Source organism: Balearica regulorum, chromosome 6, assembly GCF_011004875.1.
Source record: "Balearica regulorum gibbericeps isolate bBalReg1 chromosome 6, bBalReg1.pri, whole genome shotgun sequence".
In the NCBI taxonomy this organism is placed as follows: domain Eukaryota; kingdom Metazoa; phylum Chordata; class Aves; order Gruiformes; family Gruidae; genus Balearica; species Balearica regulorum.
In genome coordinates this window covers 32571611-32592840 of record NC_046189.1, presented here as the reverse complement: position 1 = coordinate 32592840, position 21230 = coordinate 32571611, and the positions used below count along the sequence as shown (strand labels likewise).

The window sequence follows — 21230 nt, the reverse complement described above, 5'->3', positions numbered from 1 at the left end:
TCACCGGCTCCCATTTTATCCGTGGCAAAGGCGGAGTTTTGAAACAGAGCCCTATGAACTGTCACTGAAAGCTCCCGAGCCTTTATCCTATAGCCAGCTGCACAGACCTTGACTTTCTAATCATAGCTGTACAGTTTAGGAATAAATCTACCCAATTTGCAATCAAAGCCAGGTTATTTTGCCTGTGTTACAGCAAGGGAGGAGAGCACGCACCTGGGCTAACAGGTCATTAGGGAACTAAAGATTAATTGCCCACTGAGAAACAAAGGCAACCCCAGGGGTTGCTCAGCAGCGTGTCTGACAACACCTGTATTTAGCTGACATCCACCCATGCTTATCATATTTAATGACATTTGGTTATTATCCTTTTCCTCAATGAACTTTCAGTGAAGTTAGAGGGGGCGGTTTTAATTTATCTGCTATTTTATTGTCTCATACTCGAGCACATTAGTAAAATAAGGAGCAAGAAATAGCTGAAAACTGCAAAGGGAAGGCTGAGCACACAGTTGAAAATGTCTGAGCTAGCTGACACGTCGGTCTGAGGAGAATATTTTTCCATTGCAGTCTTGCACAGTTGTAGAAGTATTTCTGATGCAGAATGATGGAAATAGGTAATATTACTTTGTGTCACGACTCGATTTGAAAGCATAATACAGGGGGAGTGAGGTCTGTACTACCCAGTGCCTAACCATTATAAGCTCAGGCATTGAAAACAGCTGTTATTTGTAAGATCGGCTTCTTGTACAACTCTGTGGAAGTACAACGCTACATTTATGATCTCCTGAGCAATGCTAGCTGCGTAACCCGGGCTGCTCTCCAAGGGCGGTAAGAGGCCGCTTCCTGCCCCCGTGAGGAGGCGCGGCGGGGGAACGGGGCCTCGGGCTGACCCGCTCGGCCCGGCCTGCGGGGACCGCCCGCCCCCGGCGCAGGCGGAGCTCAGGGTCGTCGCTGGTTTCTTCGCTGAAGAAACGAAACCGAAAGCGGCGGGGTGGAGGGAGAAGTACAGACGACCATGGCGGGGCAGCAGCCGGGAGCCTTCCCGCTGCTGGTGCGAGGCGACTGGGGCTCCGCCGAGCCGCCGCCCGCCCTGAGGAAGAAGTTGCTCTGCTACTTCCAGAGCCAGAAGCGCTCGGGCGGCGGCGAGTGCGAGCTGCGGGCCGGGACCGGGACCGGGACCGGGACCGGGACCGGGCATCTCGTCGTCTGCTTCGCCCACCCCGAGGGTGAGCGGCCGGGGCGGGGGAGGGGGTGCTAATGGCCGTTTCCCGCGTGTCGGGGGCGAGGGGGGCGGCCGCCACCCTCCCTTCTCCTTCCCTCCCCTCACCGGTGCCTGTCGTGTTGGCAGTGAGGCAGCGGGTGCTCGACCGGCGAGTCCATGAGCTTGACTGGGGACCCAGAGGGCGGCTGTCGCTGCTTGTCACCGAGCTGTCCGCGGGCGGCGACGCCGCGCAGGTGAGGCGGACGGCTCTGGGCGGGGAGGGCCGGGCGAGCGGGTCCGTGGGTAACCGCTCTCCTCTCGTTCCGCTTCCAGGAGGTGGGACGGGCCGGCGGGGCCGCAGCGCCAGGTAGGGTTTGCGTGAAGCGCGGTGCGGGGCTGAAACGCTCGTCCTGGCCCTGCAGGGCTGGGGCTCCGGGCTTGGCCCACCCCGCAGCTCGGCGCTGGCCCAGGGAGGCCGAACGGGAGGAGCGGGGCGGGGGGCGCGGGGAGGTGGCAGAAACTGGTGTCTAGCTATCGAGTGCTTGTACAGGCTGGCCTTGAGCTGTAGTACTCTTGCCTCCCTGCCCCCAGCACTAAATTAATTTAATTCCTAAAGCACAGCCCCGAAGTTTAACTCCAAGGCATGCATAAAAAGTGAACGAACTAACTTTCTATGCAGTTTTTGCTGTGGCTCCAGCTAACATCACGTGTGTTCTCCCTGCGGGCCAGAGTTTGCTAATCATACATAGCCTGCTTATCTCTACATGCAAATTACTTATTTGTGCAAATAAAGGTGGCACACAGGTGAGGATTGGGAGTCTGGCAGACAGCACTGTTATGTTTTGTTTTCTAATTAAGCTGTGTTACTTACTGCTTTAAACTAGCAGGTGGAGATGCCGTGCAGAGTCAGAACACGTCACATGATAGACACTTTTACAGAGGTGCCTGGTTTCTAACTGCTCTTTCCTGCAGGGGAGGGATGTCCTGGACAGATCTCTTGTTTGGCAGGATGGTTTTGGTATGAGGATAGTGCTGTAATGCATGGGAGGACCTGCCCACAGTGGTTCACGCAGCATGGCTATGTGCTAGTTTGGTTTTTGAGATTATGCCTGAGGCTTTCCTGAGTTTGAAGGATATTTCTGTAACCACATTCAACATATAGTTTGAAAAAAGGAACAGAAGGAAGTCTGTGATTCTGGCAGTATCAAATGAAACTAAATTCAAGCTGGTTTAGCCCCTGGGTCTCCAAGAACATGACCTTTTTCTTCTTGAAGTGTACAGTGACTGATGAAGCATTGTCATTTATCTCTAGTTAATGAACCCCAGGTGTCTCTTCCCACCTGCCAGAATAAGGAGGCTTCTGTGTGCACTCAGCAGGAGAAAACAGGTAAGCATGCCACTTATCAAGCAGAGACCAGTGTATTCTTGCATTATTGGTTTTCATTGACCTTTATGCTAGGATAGTGCCATGGTCACCTGGGTGGCTTGTGGTGTTTGTCTATAGTAGAAATTGTCCTCTCAGGTTAAAATAAGTAAATTTTTTTCTTTGTATAAGTCCCTTTAGGAAAGTCCCCACTTCACTGGCTGCCTCAGAGAGCTCAGTTCCTTAGGGAGAATATGCAATGGATGCTGAGCTTTGTTCTGGGTAAGGCTGTCGCTACCCAGACCTTCCCAGCTTCCACCAGCCCTGCCAGGGTGACCTGTGATAGAACATCCGTAGCTGTGTACCCCAGGTACACCTGAGCTCCTGTGGCAGCCAGCACGTGTAGAACCGTGGCAACAGAAAGCAGTGGCTGGAACTGTAAAAGGAGAGGGTGCCCAGGCAGAAGAGTGATGGTTCCCTTCATTGGGGATTTGAGAACAAGCATTCATAGTCGTTACTTCTGCTGTCCTTTCCTGGTGATGAATGGAAGCCTTTTCTCATCAGCTGTTTATATGACAACTCAGGTAGTGCTATGCTCAGCTTGTTTAGGATTTAAAGGCTGTTGTAGGAAACCAAACCAAAATTACTGTTTATTTGCATATTCTTTTCCCTGATCTTATCTGTGATCTGAACAAAAAGTAGTGTGAAAGCTTGGGAGATAATAAGCTTGGGTTTTTTCTTAACTTTTGCCTAAGGCATTAGGATGTGATCTTTCATTTCAGAATCACGTGAGAAACTGGAAGCAGAAAAAGCAACGTCTAGGAAATCTGTCATAGTAACCACTGCCTTTGGGAAGGAAATAGAAGATGAGATTGTGGAAATGTACTTTGAAAATAAAAAGAAGTCTGGTGGGGGGACTATCCAGTCCTGCATCAAAAAGGGTCAGCAAATGATCATCACCTTTCAGGATGAGGAAGGTACGATCGTATCTTGTGGATGTTACATTACTAAAACTCCCTTTTAAAAATAGGCCTTTGCTGGTGCTGGATCTCTTTGTGTGCATTCCTCCAGCAGAAATGGCATAGTATTGCCAAGGAATGACAGGAGGTAAAAGGAGCAAATGTGCCTGTCTATCCAATGCAGATAAGGTTTACTGACAGTGTTTATAATAACCCACAGGGAAAGAAGTGGTTCTCTAGACCTCTCCCAAATGCTTGATCAAGGCTCACAGAGAATAATACAGGAGAAATGATGTCAGGAGCACTGCAGAATAAGTAAGCTTTAATTCTAGTTCAGGGGACTGGATAAAGCGTAGTACAGTATTAACTGCAGATCAAGGGTAAATACTATTTTGTTGTATTTTCTTTCATATTCATTTCAGTTGCTAGGGCTTTGCAGATTGGGAGGAAAAGAGGTAGTAAATATTATGTATTTGTGTCATGGTTTAACTCAGCTTGCAGCTAAAACAACCATGGAGCCCAGCTGTTCACTCACCATCCCACCACCCTCTGCCCCCAGCAGGATTGGGGAGAGAATCGAAAATGGAGGGGGGGGGAAGCAAAACTTGTGGGTTGAGATAAAGACAGTTAATAGGACAGAAAAGGAAGAGAATAATAATGATAAAAGCGTATACAAAACAAGTGATGAAGAGCACAATTTTTTACCACCTGAAGCCGATGCTCAGCTAGTTCCCGAGCTGCCCTCCCTTGTGGCCAAACCCCAGTTATACACTGAGCATGATGCCATATGGTATGGAATATCTCTTTGGCCAGTTTGGGTCAGCTGTCCAGGCCGTGTCCCCTCCCAGCTTCTTGGGTGCCCCCCGTCTTCTCTTTGGTGGTGCAGCATGAGAAGCTGAAAAGTCCTCGACTGCTTGGCAACAACTAAAACCACCTATGTGTTATCAACATTTTCCTCATCCTAAACCCAAAACACAACAATATACCAGCTGCTAGGAAGAAAATTAACTCTATCCCTGCCAAAACCAGGACAATTTGTAAGACAGAGGTGAATGCTCACCTCTTTGGAGAAAATGATTTTAAAGTTGCTTCAGTTTATCTGTAGTTTTCGTATGTTTTCATTTAAGCTAAAGTGCTGTTGGTTTCTTGTTAGCATGTGAAGGATGTATGCAAAAAGAAGAAATTGTCTATGCAGGAAAAATAGTTAAATATAGTTAATAGTTAAAGGTTTTCCATCCTGCTTATCTTTGTATTTATTTACTATTTATTAGGTATTACTAATCTGGAGAATGGTTTCTTGTGCTTGAGGGCAGTAGAAAGAAGGTAGCATTTACCCCAAAAAGTAACAACTTTTCTTTTTTTTTTTCCTCCCTTTGAGGAGACTGGGCTCGTCTAGATCATAGAGTGGCTTTTATCTGGATCCTAATTTTTGATCCAGTTTTGCTTTATTTGCATTACTTCTGTGATACGAAAAAATATGACTGGCCAGATTTTTAAAGTAGAGTGGAATTTAACATATTGATCTGCTGCGGTGGGGGAGAAAGGGAAGATCACATCTTTGTTTTCCTGTGGAACTAGATGCCCAAGAAGTTTTGCAAAGGAAGCATCACTCGGTGAAGAAAACTGATCTGTTTGTTAAACCATGCCAAGTGGAGGACTCTCAAGAATCCCTGCCTTCCGCCATAGTTGTGCTTGAAAATGTGCCAGAGACAGTAAAAGAGTACATGTTAATTATGCTGGTAGAGAACATCAGTGGCTTGTCAGAGGATGATGGTGACTTCAGTGTGGAAATGATCCCTGAAATGCATGCTGCTGTGGTTACTTTTACTGAAAATACTGGTAAGGAGTCAGAGTTGCAGATCTCTTTTATTAGCTACTTGTGTGTGTGAGGGAGACTAAACCAGAAATGAATGTTTTCTGTCATAGGTTTAATCTGATATTGTAATTTTAAATGAGGATTTACTCTACTAAAGTTAATGACATACCTTTTATCTGTAAGGTATAGAGGCCAGTGTAAGTCAGAAGAGGGCTAGCTCTGATTTAGACAGTAAACAGAACAGGCAGGACTGAAAAAGAAACCATAACTTTACACAAGCAACAAAAGGATGTCTCAGATCAATGATAAAGGCTCTCCTTGTCAAAAGGTGTTACATGGGTCTGTCTGAATGGGTTTGAGGGATAATTGAACAAGTATGCGGAACAGAGCTTTTTAAGGTTATTAGGTAGACTGCATCAGGCTTGGGAAATCTACTGCACTAAAAAATAGTTGGAGGCTGGGAGAAGATTAGGGAAGCAGCATCTTCTTACAGCTGTTCTCTAGATACCTGCTGTGGCCATTGCTGGAGAGAGGACACTGGGCTGGATGCTGGGATGCCAAGGCAAGTCCAGCTATCCTTATGCAGAGTGGCAGCTCTCAGTTATGTGAAGCGTGAAATTAACACCATAGGCTTTGCCTGATGCTGCAATACCAAGTAGTTGTTAACCTACTGTGTGCCCACTGTGGTTTTTTAGTGTGTTTGAAACCATACACTTTCTCTTCTGCTTTATTAATGATTGATGACAAAGAATTCTTCCAGGTGATGGAGAGATGTCTGCTCCTACTTCTCATCAGTGAGAGGCTGGGAGGATTTCCTGGTTGACTTGTGGTTGATATTATTAACAAATTCCATCCCAGGACATGGGTAACAGTAAGTGGTATGATAAGACCAGATTCAGAAATGATGTAAGCCAATGCCATAGCTGATGTGGAGATAAAAGCACTACATTACCAAGAGAACTGAATTAAACTGGCAACGATGAACTGGTTCCAAGATTCTTTCAGTGCTGTGGCACTTGAGTCCTTTTAGGGATAAGGTGATTTTATGTGTGCTTGATCCTGGGTGAGGAGGTGGGACAGGAAAGAGAGAATTCTGTTTTATGTGTGGAAAAGTTGTAAATCTCTTTAGAAGGTAAAATATGGTGAAAACAAGTTATATGCCACTTTGAGTCAATGTCATGGGAATAGTTGTATTGCTGGTAATATGTAAGAATGAAGTGGCTCAGAAATCTTAAAGTTGTAAAGGGATTAGTCTGTGGTATAACTAAATAAAGAAGTTTTTAGTCTCTGAGAAAGTGTAGGGTTTCCTACTTTAGCAGTCAGAAATTATTTACCTCTCATCTCGTGGTCCAATCCCAAACTTCTGGTGTAGCCTTTAGGAAATAAGTAGATCCTTTAAAAACTTAATTGTCTGTTTGCCTGACAGACATAAAAGTGACTTGACTATCTTTTACTCTGATGATAACAGGAGGAAAAATAGCCAAAAATAGAATGTGTTTATCATAAAACTGAAGGAATCCAAATCTAAACTGTTGACTTACATCTGATCAGTTGTGTATAAAGCCATAAACCCTTCCAGGGTTAAAGAGACCCAGTGCTGCTCAGTAGGAAAAGTAGTGACAAATTCTGACTATGGTAGTTGTAGTCAACAGTCGTGATCAACCATGTGGTGAATGCTAGGTGACAGGTACTGAATATGTGGAAAGTAGCTTTGTGGGCACCTCCAAGTTGACAGATGCTTTGTAATTCAGTGCTTTGGTCAACACACACAGCAATAGTCTGCTAACATCATAGTAGAAAAGTGACCTAATTTCATGTTGTGGGGTTTTTTTTTTCCTTCTCCCTTTCCTTTCTAGCTGCAGGGGAATTTGCTAAAATGCTCAATCAAAACCACAGAGCAAAGCAACAAAATATTACTGCACGGTGCCTTGAGCTAACAAAAAGCATTAGGGTTGAAAATATCCCACCTAACATATCCACTGACTATATAACCATCTACTTTGAAAATAAGAAGAACGGAGGTGCGCAAGTGGTGGATGTTCAACAGCTGCCTGATGAAGATGCAGCTATCATTACATTCAGTGACCATAAAGGTAAAGCAGAAATACAAAGCCTTTATTTCTTTGAGATCCCTTCACTTAAAGATAAAAATGTGTATTTTCTAGAGAAATGCCTACTTTGCCTTCATAAAACAGCAGATCTGGTACTTTCTCAGCAGGTTTGTGCTAACTGGAGTGCAAGCTTAAGTTTTGGACCAGCTGGGCATGAGGCATAGATTTTTTTTCCTTTTATGCACAGTTCATTTCACCCAGATCTTGATCCTTACAGAGTTTGAATTCAGCAGAGAAAGCACAGTCCCACATAGTGCAGTAGACTTCTCCCCACCACCTTCACCACCAGCTGCCCCATGGCAATGTGAGCTGTCTGGCTCATCTGAGGATGGTTTCTTGGACAGGTTTTTGGGCAGAGAGCAGGTGCTGTGGCTTGTCCAGCTAGTGAAAGAAACATGAGCATCTCTGGAAGGTGGAGGGCAAGGGGGAAGCTGGAGACATTACAGTGAAGGGCAGAGCTGAAAGGAAGTTGAAGAAAATAGATGCTTTTTTGGGGGGGAAAGGGAGGAGCTGTGATTTGATACTGCTGAGTAATAGCCCAGACAACTACCAAGTACCATGTATAACAAAAGTGGGGGCAGAGACAGTGCTGTGTGTGCCTCCTCCTGGAGTGGACAGTGTTGGTTCTTTACTGTCTCTAACTTGGTTTCTGGCATTTAAAACCAGTAACTCTTCAATAATTTGAAATTATTTCTATCTGGGAAGGGGGGAAAATTAATGTAAAACTATTCTTAGACATAATAATCATTATCATGTAGAAAAGAAAGTTTAAAAAAAAAAAACAACCCAGAAGATCTTTTGGTTTAAGTGTTAGCATTAATTTTTTGGGGGTTTGTTTGTTTGTTTGTTTTAGACATAACCAATATCTTGGCAAAGCAGCATTCGCTCAACAAAATGCCAGTCTCTGTCTATCCTTACTACGCCTCGCTGGGATCAGCTCTATATGGAAAGGAAGGACCACAAGTAAAGATGCCAGATCCAATTACATTGCCTCTGGATCCGCATATCTGGTGTTACTTGCTGAGAAATAATAGGCTAATTGAGGCAATAAGTTGTGAAATGGCAAAGTGTAATTGTGTACTAACATGGCCTGAACCGCACTGTGCAGACCCAGAAGTTACTTTGCATCCTTCAGCTACTTTGTCTGAGCAGAAGAGATTACTCTCTCGATTGACCAAGACATGGAATGAAAATGTTTCCACAGCATTTTCACATAGCATATCGAAGTACAAAGCAATTAAATGTCAAGGAAGCACAGAGGTATGGGAAGCCGTTAGAAACAGCTTTACGCACAATGAAGTTCTGGTAATCCCATGTGTTTCCGAGGATTTACTTGTTCTAGTTGGTGAAAAAGAAGTTGTGAACAATGTCACACCAGAACTGAAGTTCCTGTTGGAAAAGGCCACCAGAGAAATTGAAAGAGAAAAGCAAAGAACTGAAGAAATGGTGGTAATGAGTCCAGGGGAATATGCAATTTTACAGACTACTGGTCTTGAAGAAAAAGTTTGTACGGAGTTCCCAGCCTTAAAGATAACTTATGATCATTTGCAGAAGATAATTAACCTGTGTGGGGTGCCTGAGGAAGTTTATAAAGTAAAAGGAGAAATATTAGATAATATGCGCAACATGGCAGAGAAAACACTTGATATCCACCCTTATATTTTCCAATTTTTAGAGCATATTGATAATGAAACCCTGTCACAGAGCCTGTTCATGTCAAAACAAATTAATGCCTTTTATGAGCTTGGCACAGGAGCTATCATCTTGAAAGGGAGTACTCCTGAGGATCTCCTAAAAGCAGAAGAAGAAATAAAGAAGGAACTGGACTATAAAAGCATTGCTTTGGAGGATGAGTCAGTCCTCCAGAAGAAGGAATGGAGCATGCTTACCAAGCAAAACTGTTCTACTGAAGCTGTAAATGTCACTCAGACAGCGAATCAGGTCATCATTGCTGGTTGTTCTCAAGCAGTAGCAAAAGCCTTTGAGGAACTTTTTAACTTTATAGATGAGAACACATATGAAGAAAAGATTATCGGAGGAAAGCCTATGGCGGTCATAATGTTCTTTGAGAAAGAGAAGACCAATGTTTGGGGTGACTTACAGAATAAAGGCGTGAAAGTTGACTTTCGCACACAGAAGAAATGTAGAGTTATATCCTTGAGTGGGCCAAGAAAAGAAGTGCTGAAGGGAGTCACCTTAGTTGAGCAAGTTCTGTCCAGCCTGCATTATAAGCGTGTGGTAATTAAAGAGCCAGGAGCCAGGTCGTATTTCAAAGAGCGAGAACCCTTTTTTGCCGCTAGTGCAAAACAAGACTTTAAGTGTCTAGTTAGGCTAGAAGAGCAGTCAGAACAACAGCCGGAAGAACAGCAAGAACACAGTAATATAAGCAAGCCCTATAAGCAGGTGACCATGGGTGGAATTGTAATAGGGGTTTATAAAGCTGACTTGTGCACTTACCCTGTTGATATTGTGGTAAATGCATCTAATGAAGACTTAAAACACATCGGTGGCCTTGCTGAGGCACTGTTAAAAGCGGCCGGTCCAGAGCTGCAACAGGAGTGTGACGAGCTGGTGAGGAAGAATGGGCGTTTGCAGCCTGGGTGCGCTGTGATCACAGGAGCTGGGAAACTCCCCTGCAAGAATGTCATTCATGCTGTTGGGCCCAGGTGGAGCAAGTTTGAAGCAGAAAAGTGCGTGTACTTGTTAAGAAAGACAGTGAAGAAAAGTCTACAACTAGCTGAAACATACAATCATCGTTCTATAGCTCTACCTGCTATAAGTGGAGGGATTTTTGGCTTCCCGCTGGAACTGTGTACGTATTCCATTGTATCCTCCATCAAGGAGACCTTGGAAGAATCCATGGGGGACAGCAGCTTGAAGGAGGTTCATCTTGTGGATTTTGCAGAGATTAACATTCAAGCTTTCATCAAGGCACTGACAGAAGTGTTTTCGGATCGTTCACCTTCCTGCAGGTCACTGCATCAGACAAGTACAGCTCATCAGCCTAAGAAAAGCAAGATTACTCAAAATAGTGAGAACTTCCCATTGGTAACAACTGAGGAAGGCCTTGACATCATGCTGAAAAAAGGAAGCATTGAAGATGCTACAGTAAGTGTTTTGAATTACCTGCTTTTAAAATATCATTTGGGCTTTTTTGGTGTTTTTGTTTTTAAAAAACAAATGCAAAACCAAAACCTGGCCAACCTTAGATCACCATCTGTAATTAGCAATGTAACATGTTTGACAACTTATTGAAATTGGCTTTCACTGCTGACAATAAGAATTGCAGTTAGATGAGTGTCTTACATGATAGATACGAGTGGCTGTGTAGCATTGCATTTTGTCATCTCCTAACACAGGCACACAGATCCCTATGGTACACGGTGCATTACAGTTTAGCCGAAGCAACCGGGGTCAGCAAGAGTGGTGGTTCTGGACTCCGAACCCCCCTGACCCTACCTTGCTGGTCAGGAACCGCCTGCACACAGCATTGACCTTCCCAGAAATCCTGATTACAGGAGGGTGGTACTAGTGCAAAAGCAAAAGACGGTGTTCAGTGTTGGTTAACACGAGTGCCCTGCTGTGTGAGAGCGGCTGGACTCCTTCCAGATCCACTGTGGTCCTGAGGCAGCGCACCTGTGCACCTTTGAGTCCTGGGCCCAGCGCCACTCTGGTTCTCCCTGCATCTGTAGTGTATCAATCTGGGGAACTATTACCCATTATGTCACTGGTGAACAGTGGCACGCAATATGCAGTTGCTATTGCATTTCCTATGGAGAACCAACTTCACAAATTGATTTCCAGTTGCCTCCAGTATTGAATTGCTGTTAGCTGGCTGATAGCTACTTTACTGGGATCACCAATACTGGAAGCTAACTCCTTTCAGAACTCGTTCCATAGTGGCCAGCAAATCCTTTCAGGAGTAGATGATTCCCACAGCTTATGCATGCAGCTCTTCTGGTTGGTCAGGGCAGAATATACATTACAGAGGAGCTTAATATAGTGCTTGACATAATGTTCATAGCCCTTTGTATTTCTCTCCCTTCTAAGTTACTGCTTTGCTCACTTCTTTCTCCTTAGCTTTCCTCCAGTGTTGTTTGTTTTCAGCTTCTCCTTTTTCTCTAGACCAGTCCTGTATGGAAGGTCTTGTTTACCTCAGTGAACACAGATTTTTCGTCTGCAAGCTTTTCTTGGAGAATAAACTTGCGTAAAAGTTTTTCAAATGGAAGTAGAATGAGTAGACTAGAAATGCAGAATTTTAAGTTTCTCCTGTTTGGCTTTAAACTAATTTCACTGTTAACTCAGCTTTTGTGTGGCTATGGGCAGGCTCATGGTGTTAGAACGGAGCATAACTTTTCTGATTTATTCCAAAACTTTGTTCACTCTCAGGTTGCTGTCCTAAACATTTACATTGTAAATCAGCAGATAGGCTGTATTTGATTAATCAGTGCAAAATTTAAACTTGATACTTAAAAGCTAGAGTTTTTGCTTGTGTGTTTTTCAGACAGACATTGTTGTCATCAGTGTTAGCAAAGATCTCCAGCTTCGTAACGGGCCACTCTCTAAAGCCTTGCTAAGCAAGGCAGGGCAAATGCTTCAGATGGGCTTAGAAGAAGAAGGCCGACGAAAAACACCTCAGGAAGGATCTGTGTTGAAAACAGAAGGTTACAATCTAGGTTGCAGTGTTGTGCTTCATGCTGTCGTACCTGCATGGTCCCAGAGACACACATCTGCAAAGGTTGGTTTAAGGGGTTTTATTTGCCTGAACTCTAATTTAACTGGGCTTTATAATGGGTTTAATGCCACTTTGCCTTTGAAATGGGGGACAGTGTCATAGGAGATGAGAGAGTTTGGCCTGTTCTTTTTTTAACTGTGTGGCCAGTCCCTTGTTGACTAATATATTCCTTGTCATGTATGCAATTATTGTGTTTTAATACCAAGAGATAGCTAAAAGGGAAAGTGCTACATTGCACATACTGGAAAAATATTACTTTCAGTAATTGAAAAAAATAATTGTGCTTTACAGGTCTTGGGCAACATCATCACAAAATGCCTGGAAATTGCTGACGAACTATCTTTAAAGTCAATTACTTTCCCAGCGATTGGGACAGGGAATTTAGGATTCCCAAGGCCCGTTGTTGCTAAATTACTGTTTGACAAGGTATTTGAATTCAGTAGTAAAAACAGAGTAAATTCTCTTGAGGAAGTTCACTTTCTATTGCATCCAAAAGATACAGCTAATATTCAGGTGAGTTACCATGGTTTTCTGTCTCTATTATATGCTGATTTATTTGGGTCTATCTCATGATACTTGGCTATTTGATGATCTCCAAAGAATCCACAGGATGCTTGTTCTTATACTAAAGAAAAAGTTTGCTGGCAGTCTCTGTACAGAAAGTTCTCTTTTTGGTTCTACCCCTCATAGTCACCTGCCTGTCCTGTACAGCACTGCTCCCTTCCTGTCCTTTTCTGTTCCCTGGCAATAATACAGACAAAAGTGTAATTAGTCTTTATCTCATCAACTCACCTAATTCTTCAGTACCTAGGACTTGCCTACAGAAAAATATGCTGCAGCTCCTGCATAGATGCCTTCACTCTTGGAAAAAGAAGTGCTTTCAATGGAGTGCTAATGTCTTTCTAGGAAGAATAATTATGCTATTTATCAATTCTGTCTGTTGCTTACACTGAATAATGTTGCTTTCTGAGAACAACAGTGTATCAAGAATTGCCACCAGCATTATGGCAGATGGTATGAAGTAATTTGTGTTAAGCTCTTTCTAAATGTTCTTTAATTTACTTTTCAAACCTTTATTTCTACTGTGTAATCTAAAGACTTCTACAGGGATTGATTGTAATTTCCTTCTTTAGGAATTTTCAGGTGAACTTGAGAACAGGTGTAGAAATAATGTAGATGCTAAAGTGCAGAAGACTTCTCCAAATAAGGCTAGCCAAGGCACAGGTAAGCTTGTTTCACAGAAGTTGTGTGCCCGTGATTTTTTTTTTAATTATTCTTTCAAGTATTCCAGGGAATGCATTCATTATGGATGTTTAGATATTTGTTTGGTGAGCATGTCATTGTCAAAGTCCAAGTAACAGTCTAAGTGGCTGCTGTAGTATTTTCAGGTTGAGTGTCTGTAATGTCCAAAACAGTGTTGGAGATGCTAAGAAAAAAAGAAATGTACCTGTGATTCATTATCTGGATAGCGTCCCTCCAAATCGGGACATCAGAAGCTATCACATGCCAAGGGCACAAGTAGGGCTTTGTCTTTTATTGCTTCAGCACTTGATTAGATCGTGAACAGTCAATTATCTTCCTCTGTACTGGAAAGGCAGGTGAGTTCCTGGTTATATGTCTTAAAGTGGCCTCTTTAGAATACTCTTAAATCTTTTACACGTTCAGATGACTAGCAAAAACAAAACTAAATTTTTGGTGTCATCCAGCCTAATGGAACTGCAGAGCGTAGAAAATGAGTTATACATTGAAAACTTAATCAAGTTTTTTACAAATAACGCATAGGTTAAAAGTTCCTGCCATGCAGTAGAGAACCTGCCTGAAAACTCTGTGATACAGAGGAGCGAGGGAGTGAGACTTGGAAAGTTTGCTGCTCTCTTACCTTGGAGTTTTGCAAAGGCTTATATAGTAAAATATCACAAAGTATTGTCTGTGTAGCAAGTACGCAACAAAACAAGTTTTTTCTGCCATTTTGGCATGAATAGCAATGATGGGAATAGGTGAAGGTTGATCAGAGACTCCTGTGAGAAGGAGTGATTTTCAGTTAATGTGGCAGGCAGTCCTCTTCACATGCTGAGTCTGGAGGCAAACTGTGGTCTCTGTAGGCGTTGTGCCCATTAACATGTCCCTTATCTCTTACCTCATCGCTCAGAGTCTGTATTTCCTTCCTGCAGCTTTCTCCGGTACCTCTTCAACCCCAGCACAGGATGCACATGAAATAACAATTGGCTCCGTCGTGTTCCAGGTGGCGGAAGGCGATATTACCAAGGAAGAGGGAGATGTCATTGTAAACATAACAAACCAAACCTTCAAACTCAAAACAGGTATTTTAGTTGGTGTTATGTGTGAAAACAGAACATGTGGTTGGAAGGGCTGCATAAGGAGAGTAGGAAGTTGGGATTTTGGGTTTTTTTTTTCAATGTTTCAAACCCTGTTGTTTCACAATGTGGCTTATGTTTTGCTTCTCAGGGTACGAAGGTTCAGTTAGGAAGTGTCTGAAACTTTCTTTTTCTTGTTAATCTATGTTACAGGATAGCATGTTTAAGGCTCTTGCAGAAAGGAAACCCAGTCATTTTAATTTTTTAATAGAATCTTTTTATAGGACATCTCTCGGACTAAAGGAGAAGACAAACCTCAGTGAGGTTTTGACCTCAGTGAAACTTGTTATATACTTTAGACATCACTTTGAATTGAAAAGCATAAGCCTAAAATTTAGGCAACAGTGCTTTTCAATTATAACCTTTACCGTTATCAGGATTGAGATATTTTAGATACTATGTGGTACACAGTTCTGCCTCAGATGGAATTTTAATGGCATTAACAGTAGTAACAGTGTCTTCATATATCTCTTCTCATTTAAGGTGTCTCTAGAGCAATTCTGAACGGTGCTGGAAAAGCAGTTGAAGATGAATGTGCTCAACTAGGTACAACACTTCTGACCTCCTCTCTGAAGGTGTTCATGCATGATAGAGAATCTGTGGGAATACTTTCTCAGTGCCTACCGTAAATCCATCTGAATTATGCACTGTTATATCAGCTAGTTTTTTTATCATTTAATGTGATATTTGTAAAACATCTAATGAGGGAAGGAAAAGAAAAATCAAGAAGAGAGCGCTTCTAAGCATATGTAAAGAACTAAGTCTATTCATTATTGCATCTTCTTATTCCAGTAAAGCTTTCCATGATAAAAACAAATTGAGTCTACATCAAACAGAGCCATAAGGGATAGTGTTGGCAGAAAATAGAGAAGCCATACCTCACCGGAAGCAACTGTCTACCTGTAACTCCTTTTGTCATTCCTGAGTGAGAAAATGTTTGCGACTGGCTTAACTAGCAACCCACTACCACATCTTCTGCATGACCAAGAAGGAAAATCAGTGAAGTTGGGTTCCTGCCTCAGAAGAGGCATTTATTTGTAGACCAAATTCAGCAAATACAATGAATGAGGAGTATGGATAGACAAGTAGGTGGTTTAAAACCATAGAAAATAAGGGAAGTGGGAAAGATGCTGATGTGGAGGTCAGCTTGGAAGACCAACCAAAGGAAAATAATTATGTGGAGGAGATAAGATGTAAACCTCTGTTCGCAGACCAAGAGGGTAATTCAGGCTCGGCAGCCTGAGGGTAGATGGCGCGCGTGTGCTTGTGTGTGTGAAGACAGCGAAGTACTAGTCTGCATGAAGTTTTCCAAGTCTGCAGAGCAAACTTGACAAATAAAGGCGCACACAAAATTTATTTGCCAAACATTTTACAAACATAAAGTGAATCCCTGTGCCTTGAAAGTGAAAATAGAGAGAGGGGGTTGCACAGTATGTGGAAGGAGACTTGAAGCTTATCCTGCAGCATATTTGTCATAATTTCTTATCTCCTAATGAGGATTAGTACACATCTATATTGTGGCTAATTGTGGATTGATTACATTCTTCTACTTATCTTTCAGCCTCACAACCTCACAAGGGCTATATCACCACCCAAGCAGGAAGCCTGCCGTGCAAAAAAATAATTCATTTTGTTGCCCATGATGATATCAAGATGCTAGTCTCCACAGTGCTTCAGGAGTGTGAATTACAGCAGTACACCTCTGTTGCCTTCCCAGCAATTGGAACAGGTCTGTCTTCCCTTCTTGAAATGAAGTGCATGTGATTCTGCTGATCTCAGAGTTCAAGCGAGGAGTTTGGTTTATCTGGAGGGGTTATTCGTTGGCGAAAATATATTCAGAAACTTTAAAACTGTTATTAGAAGGTTATGAAGACCTAGAAAGCTTCACTCCTTGCAGTCAGTTAGCGTGTAAAGAATACGAGTGCTCTAGAGCTGACGCTTTGTTGCAAACAAGGATTCAAAGGTACGTCTGTAGTTCCTGGAGAACCACAAATATCTGTCACAGCAGCCTGATATGTGTGGGCATCTCATCAGAGAGTATCTAGGGAGCTACTTCTCCATTGCTGAAACTGGTAGATGATGCAACTGTGGCTAGCAGCTGCACAAGTAGGGTTGATACGGATGGAATGTGAACCTGTCAAAAAGGCCAGATTGTACCTTTTTCTTCTGTTGCTATTTTCAGTTAATTCAGCAGAAATTCCTAGAGCCAGAGAATCCAGAACTGGGGCCCATGCATGCAGGGACCTCTTGCATTAATAAAAGCAGACTTGCTTTTTGGGCAAACAGTTGGCTACTGGGCCATTGAGCATCAGGCCTGTGGCCTATTAGGTAACGAAGCCGTATGTTCTACATCATAACCTGATCAGTCACCATGTCAACAAAAGTAAACTTCCTTTTTTCCCTTGCTGGAAAGGTGGTCTTGAACCTCCTTTTCCTGGTAAATAGAAATCTTTCCTAAGTGCCACCCCAAAGTTATTTCTGACCTGTTTATGATCCAAGTGACTGTGAGTGTGTTCATAACTGTTCTTTGAAAGATGCTTTAACCATTTGTGACAGTTGTTATTAACACATTTTAAAGGCAAAATGTTTATAACTTGTTTCAGGTGAGGCAGGCCGTGATCCAGCTCTAGTAGCTGATGACATGCTAGATGCAGTAACTGGCTTTGCAAGAAGTAACTTGGCTCCATCTGTGAAAACTATTAAAGTTGTCATCTTTCAGCCACATCTGCTGAATGTGTTCCTTACAAGCATGCAGAAAAGAGAAAATCCTCCTAAATCAGCAGCCAGATTACTTCTTTCCAAGTTAACGTGTAAGTAGATGTCACTTAAATACAGGTGTTAGATCAATCTGTTTAGCACCAGCTGTCAATGGTTAATAATAACTACAATATTTGTGTATTACAATGTAGCATTCTGGAACTCTGAGAAACAGCCCCCAAAAGAAAGAAAAAAAGCAGTTTTGGAAAAGAAAGTCGACATGGCTGTTGCGCAGATTTGTGGTGAAAACAAAAAGAAAGTGGAAGAAGCTGAAAGCTGGTTAAAAAGTGTAATTTTGAAGGAACAGTTTCAAAGAGAAATCATAGATGAGTCTATCTTTCATTTCGGTGAAGCGGAGAGCGAGGAACTGCATGCCCTACAAAAGAAATTAAAAATTGCTCTTCATTTGGATAGTGGCTCTATTCGAATTTCAGGTGTTGCAAAAGACGTCTGGATTGCTTATTCAGCTGTTCAAGAAATGATCCACAAGGTAAAAGCTGCTAAACAGGAAGAGATCAGAGCAGAACTCTTACAAAACTTAATTGAGTGGAAATATTTTGGAAAGGATTCCTATGTGCCCTTCAACAGTCTCACAAATATGCACTTGGAAGATGCTTTCTTGGCAAAACGGAAACATATTTCAGTCATTATTGATGAGAAAAAATACACAGTGGATATAGAAGGTAGATGTGCTGTGGATGACCACGGAGAACGTATAACCATTTTACGTGTTGATAAATCTGAAGGTAGGTAAAAGCATCTTGACAGACTGACATTCCCTTGTTAAAACCAAATTGCATCCAGCCTAGTAAGAGTAAAAAATGGTAAGAATATGCAAAATATTGTTAGGAGCTTTGTGTAGGTCCATTTCTGGAGAATGTAGAAAGGAACTGAATTAGAAAACAAAAAGACAGGAATCTGCAGTTGTTTAATTTTTTTTGAAATGTAGGTGGTTTTTTGAACACTTTGAAATGTTCAGAGCTTCTTTACAAGCTTACTAGCAAGAATTAGATGCTTGTAGCAGTTGTCATTCTAAATTTCAGCTCACTTCTGTTCTTGAGATGTACCCTCTTCCATTTACTTCTGGTAAATGGAAGAGAGTACTTTACAATATAAGGAGCTATCTTTTTCTTACTCATCCGTACAGGACTTCTCCCAGTGTATTATTTTTCTTTGTCCTGCTGTGACTCAGTTTTATAGGGACACATTTTATATGTTAATGGGAACAACTTTTTCTGTCCACTTCACACTTGAAAGTGAAAGTGGACAGGTTTAAGTAACTGTGCAGCTCCCAGTGCCTTAGTAATGCCTCCTGCACATATTTTCAGATTTTTATTTTTTGTTCTCTTACCAAACAATGTCACTTATTAAAAGGATTTCATACTTGTAATTGAGGGAGCCTATAATGCTGGATGTCTGTAGCATATGCGTCAGTCAGTGTTACTGTTTGACAATACAGCTAGATACTAGGCCTCGTGTGAAATGAAAGAAGGGAAGACTTCTGCTTTTGAGGTGGATAGTATATTCTTGAACTTTTTAATTTAAACCCTTTCTTGTTCAGAGGCTTTGCTCCTAGTTGATGAGAATTAACTACCTGGTATTTCTGCATTTGCTCCATGTCCTTGAAAACTTGATTTGCAGGGAAAGCTACTGGTAAAAGATATCACAAAGGATCCCTCTTCAGCTGTGAAGAACAGATTTGTCTAGGAACTACCAATTCAGGCACATCAATTGCCAGTGCAGTGGCGAACTAGAAACTACAGTGCCCCAATCCTGTGGTAAAAGACCCATGGAATACTCTTGGCTGACAAAGACCAGCAGACACTAGTGATAAGCTAGATGTATTGGCATTTAGAAGGGTTTGTAGCAGGGCATATTTCATTTTAAGCAGAGGATTTGGGTAAATATGACTCTGTTTCTTCTGCAGATCAAGAGTCAACAGTGCTCCCTGCAACGTGGGACGATATGCAAAACCAGCGACTCAAAATAGTGCAACTAAAACCAGAAACAAGAGAATATAGAGATGTGCAGGAGAGGTTTCTGCAGACCTGTCAGCCATTCAAAATTGAAAAGGTAAAAGCATGTCATCGTTTCCGAGTGTAAATACTTTGATAACAAGTGATGAAGAATATTAATAACAATGGAAAAATAAATTCCACTGGGATTTCTGAATTGGGCAAGTTTTTATGGCTGTCACTAATTTTAATCAGCATCAGTTTAATGTTGCCATTAAGATATTTACAGCAAGTCTTAAGCAGTCACTTCTTCAGCGCCCAGTGAGACTGCTCTTTCTTTAAATCACTTTTGCTACACTAGAGCACAGCATTTGCTTGCTTAAGCCATGTGTGCTTTGCAGGTAGGAGAGTCATTTGTGCCCCAGAAACCTGTGAAACAGTCTCATTTCCCATGGAGTCTTTTTGTCATGTTTTGGCCTGGTTTCTGCTGTCTGTCATGCCAAAGTTTGGAGTGATTTGACTAACTTATTTCATAATCTGGTATACATGCATTGGAGCTAGGAAGAGAATCTTGAGAGCAGATTGAATTGTTGATACACTGATGTTTGTCATGACAGCAACCTAGAGAAAATTAATGTGTCTTACTTCCAAATTTTGCAGATTGAAAGGATACAGAACCCATTTTTTTGGAAGGCCTACCAAATAAAAAAGCGTGAACTGGATAACAAAAATGGCAACAGAAATAATGAGAAGCTTCTGTTTCATGGGACAAGTAAGGAGTCATTAACCTTAATTAATGAGCGTGGATTTAACCGGAGCTATGCTGGAATGCACGGTAATGTGAATTTCAAAACACCTCTTGCTTTTCTGGATAGGGCTAGGCCTGGTTTGCCATGCCATCTGTACAGTCCTCCCTTGTATGCAAAATTATGTGTTTTGTTAAATCTCCCTATTGCAATTAAAAAGCAAAAATGTCAAGAGATTCCCAGGCTCTGAAGATGGCAGATGAGTGCTGCTACTGATACACTCACAAACATGTGTTTTTCTGACTACAGCTGCACACTTTGGAAATGGAACATACTTTGCTGTTAACGCCAACTATTCTGCCAGTGACACCTACTCTAAACCTGATGTGGATGGGAAGAAGTACATGTACTTGGCTCGAGTCCTTGTTGGAGAATATTCTTTGGGGAAAAAAGGATCAATTACTCCAGCAGCAAAAAACGCTAGTAACTCCATAGATCTGTTTGATAGTTCAACTGATAATGTGAATCAGCCGTCCATGTTCATCATATTTAATGACATTCAAGCTTACCCAGAATACCTTATCACTTTCACTAGATAAGCATTTTGGTTACAGTGAAGCCTGAAAGATGTGCAGTCTTTGTGTAGGTCAGAAACACATAACAAAATATACAATGAAAATAATAAATGGTTTATAAAATTAATTTCTTAAAGCTTGGTTACATTTAAGCAACCTCTGGCACTTTTTGATAGTACTGAACTAGATGGCTTGTTTACACTTGAAGTATCTGAGCATATTTAACGCTTGGGCTCAGCCACTAACGGCTTGATGTTGCATTCCTGATGGCTTCCTACACTCTGTCAATGACAATCTGCATCATTGATTATCATACAGCAGTTTTCAATAAAAGAACTAATTGTAGTTAATGGCTTGTGTTTGTCTAAACTTCTCTGAACATTTAGCATTAGTTTTCAGCCAATGAACTTCAATGAAGTTGACATCTCAAATATGGATTTGCTTGTTTTTAATACAATAACCCAGGTTAGCAAGAGGTTCTACAGAAGGTTATTGAAGTTGCCTGAGTTACTTACATGTAGCCTAAGAGAGACAGGAAAGTAGATTTTGAGAAGGTGTTTCTGTTGTCAAATACCAGCTGCAGCGACCTTCCTGTTAGAAGAGCAAAGAAAAGCACAGGGGGGTTGGGGCAGGTTGCTAA

At 42.0% G+C, this 21230-nt stretch overlaps 1 protein-coding gene across 2 annotated transcripts; it reads left to right on the top strand.

Moving 5' to 3' along the window:
- Nucleotides 1-852: 852 nt before the first annotated feature.
- On the top strand, nt 853-20940 carry LOC104631757 (protein mono-ADP-ribosyltransferase PARP14). 2 transcript variants are annotated; one of them, XM_075757121.1, is made up of 19 exons: nt 869-1223; nt 1346-1452; nt 1532-1565; nt 2511-2585; nt 3344-3538; nt 5099-5359; nt 7193-7429; nt 8301-10555; nt 11952-12185; nt 12474-12695; nt 13316-13406; nt 14354-14503; nt 15041-15103; nt 16119-16286; nt 17161-17367; nt 17467-18060; nt 19242-19387; nt 19930-20104; nt 20325-20940. In XM_075757121.1, the coding sequence occupies exons 1-19, from the start codon at nt 1013-1015 to the stop codon at nt 20612-20614; spliced, it is 5715 nt and encodes a 1904-aa protein (XP_075613236.1). In that variant the 5' UTR covers nt 869-1012; the 3' UTR covers nt 20615-20940. The 2 variants fall into 2 exon arrangements, with proteins under 2 accessions (XP_075613237.1, XP_075613236.1); XM_075757122.1 differs by lacking the exon at nt 11952-12185 and having other exon boundaries at nt 853-1223.
- Nucleotides 20941-21230: the final 290 nt, after the last annotated feature.

Bases quoted from the DNA above. Each gene is read 5' to 3' on its own strand.
- LOC104631757 (XM_075757121.1), top strand. From the start codon at position 1,013: ATGGCGGGGCAGCAGCCGGGAGCCTTCCCGCTGCTGGTGCGAGGCGAC. The intron at 3,539-5,098 runs GTACGATCGTAT...CTGTGGAACTAG, and splicing joins CACCTTTCAGGATGAGGAAG to ATGCCCAAGAAGTTTTGCAA. The intron at 14,504-15,040 runs GTATTTTAGTTG...TTCTCATTTAAG, and splicing joins AACCTTCAAACTCAAAACAG to GTGTCTCTAGAGCAATTCTG.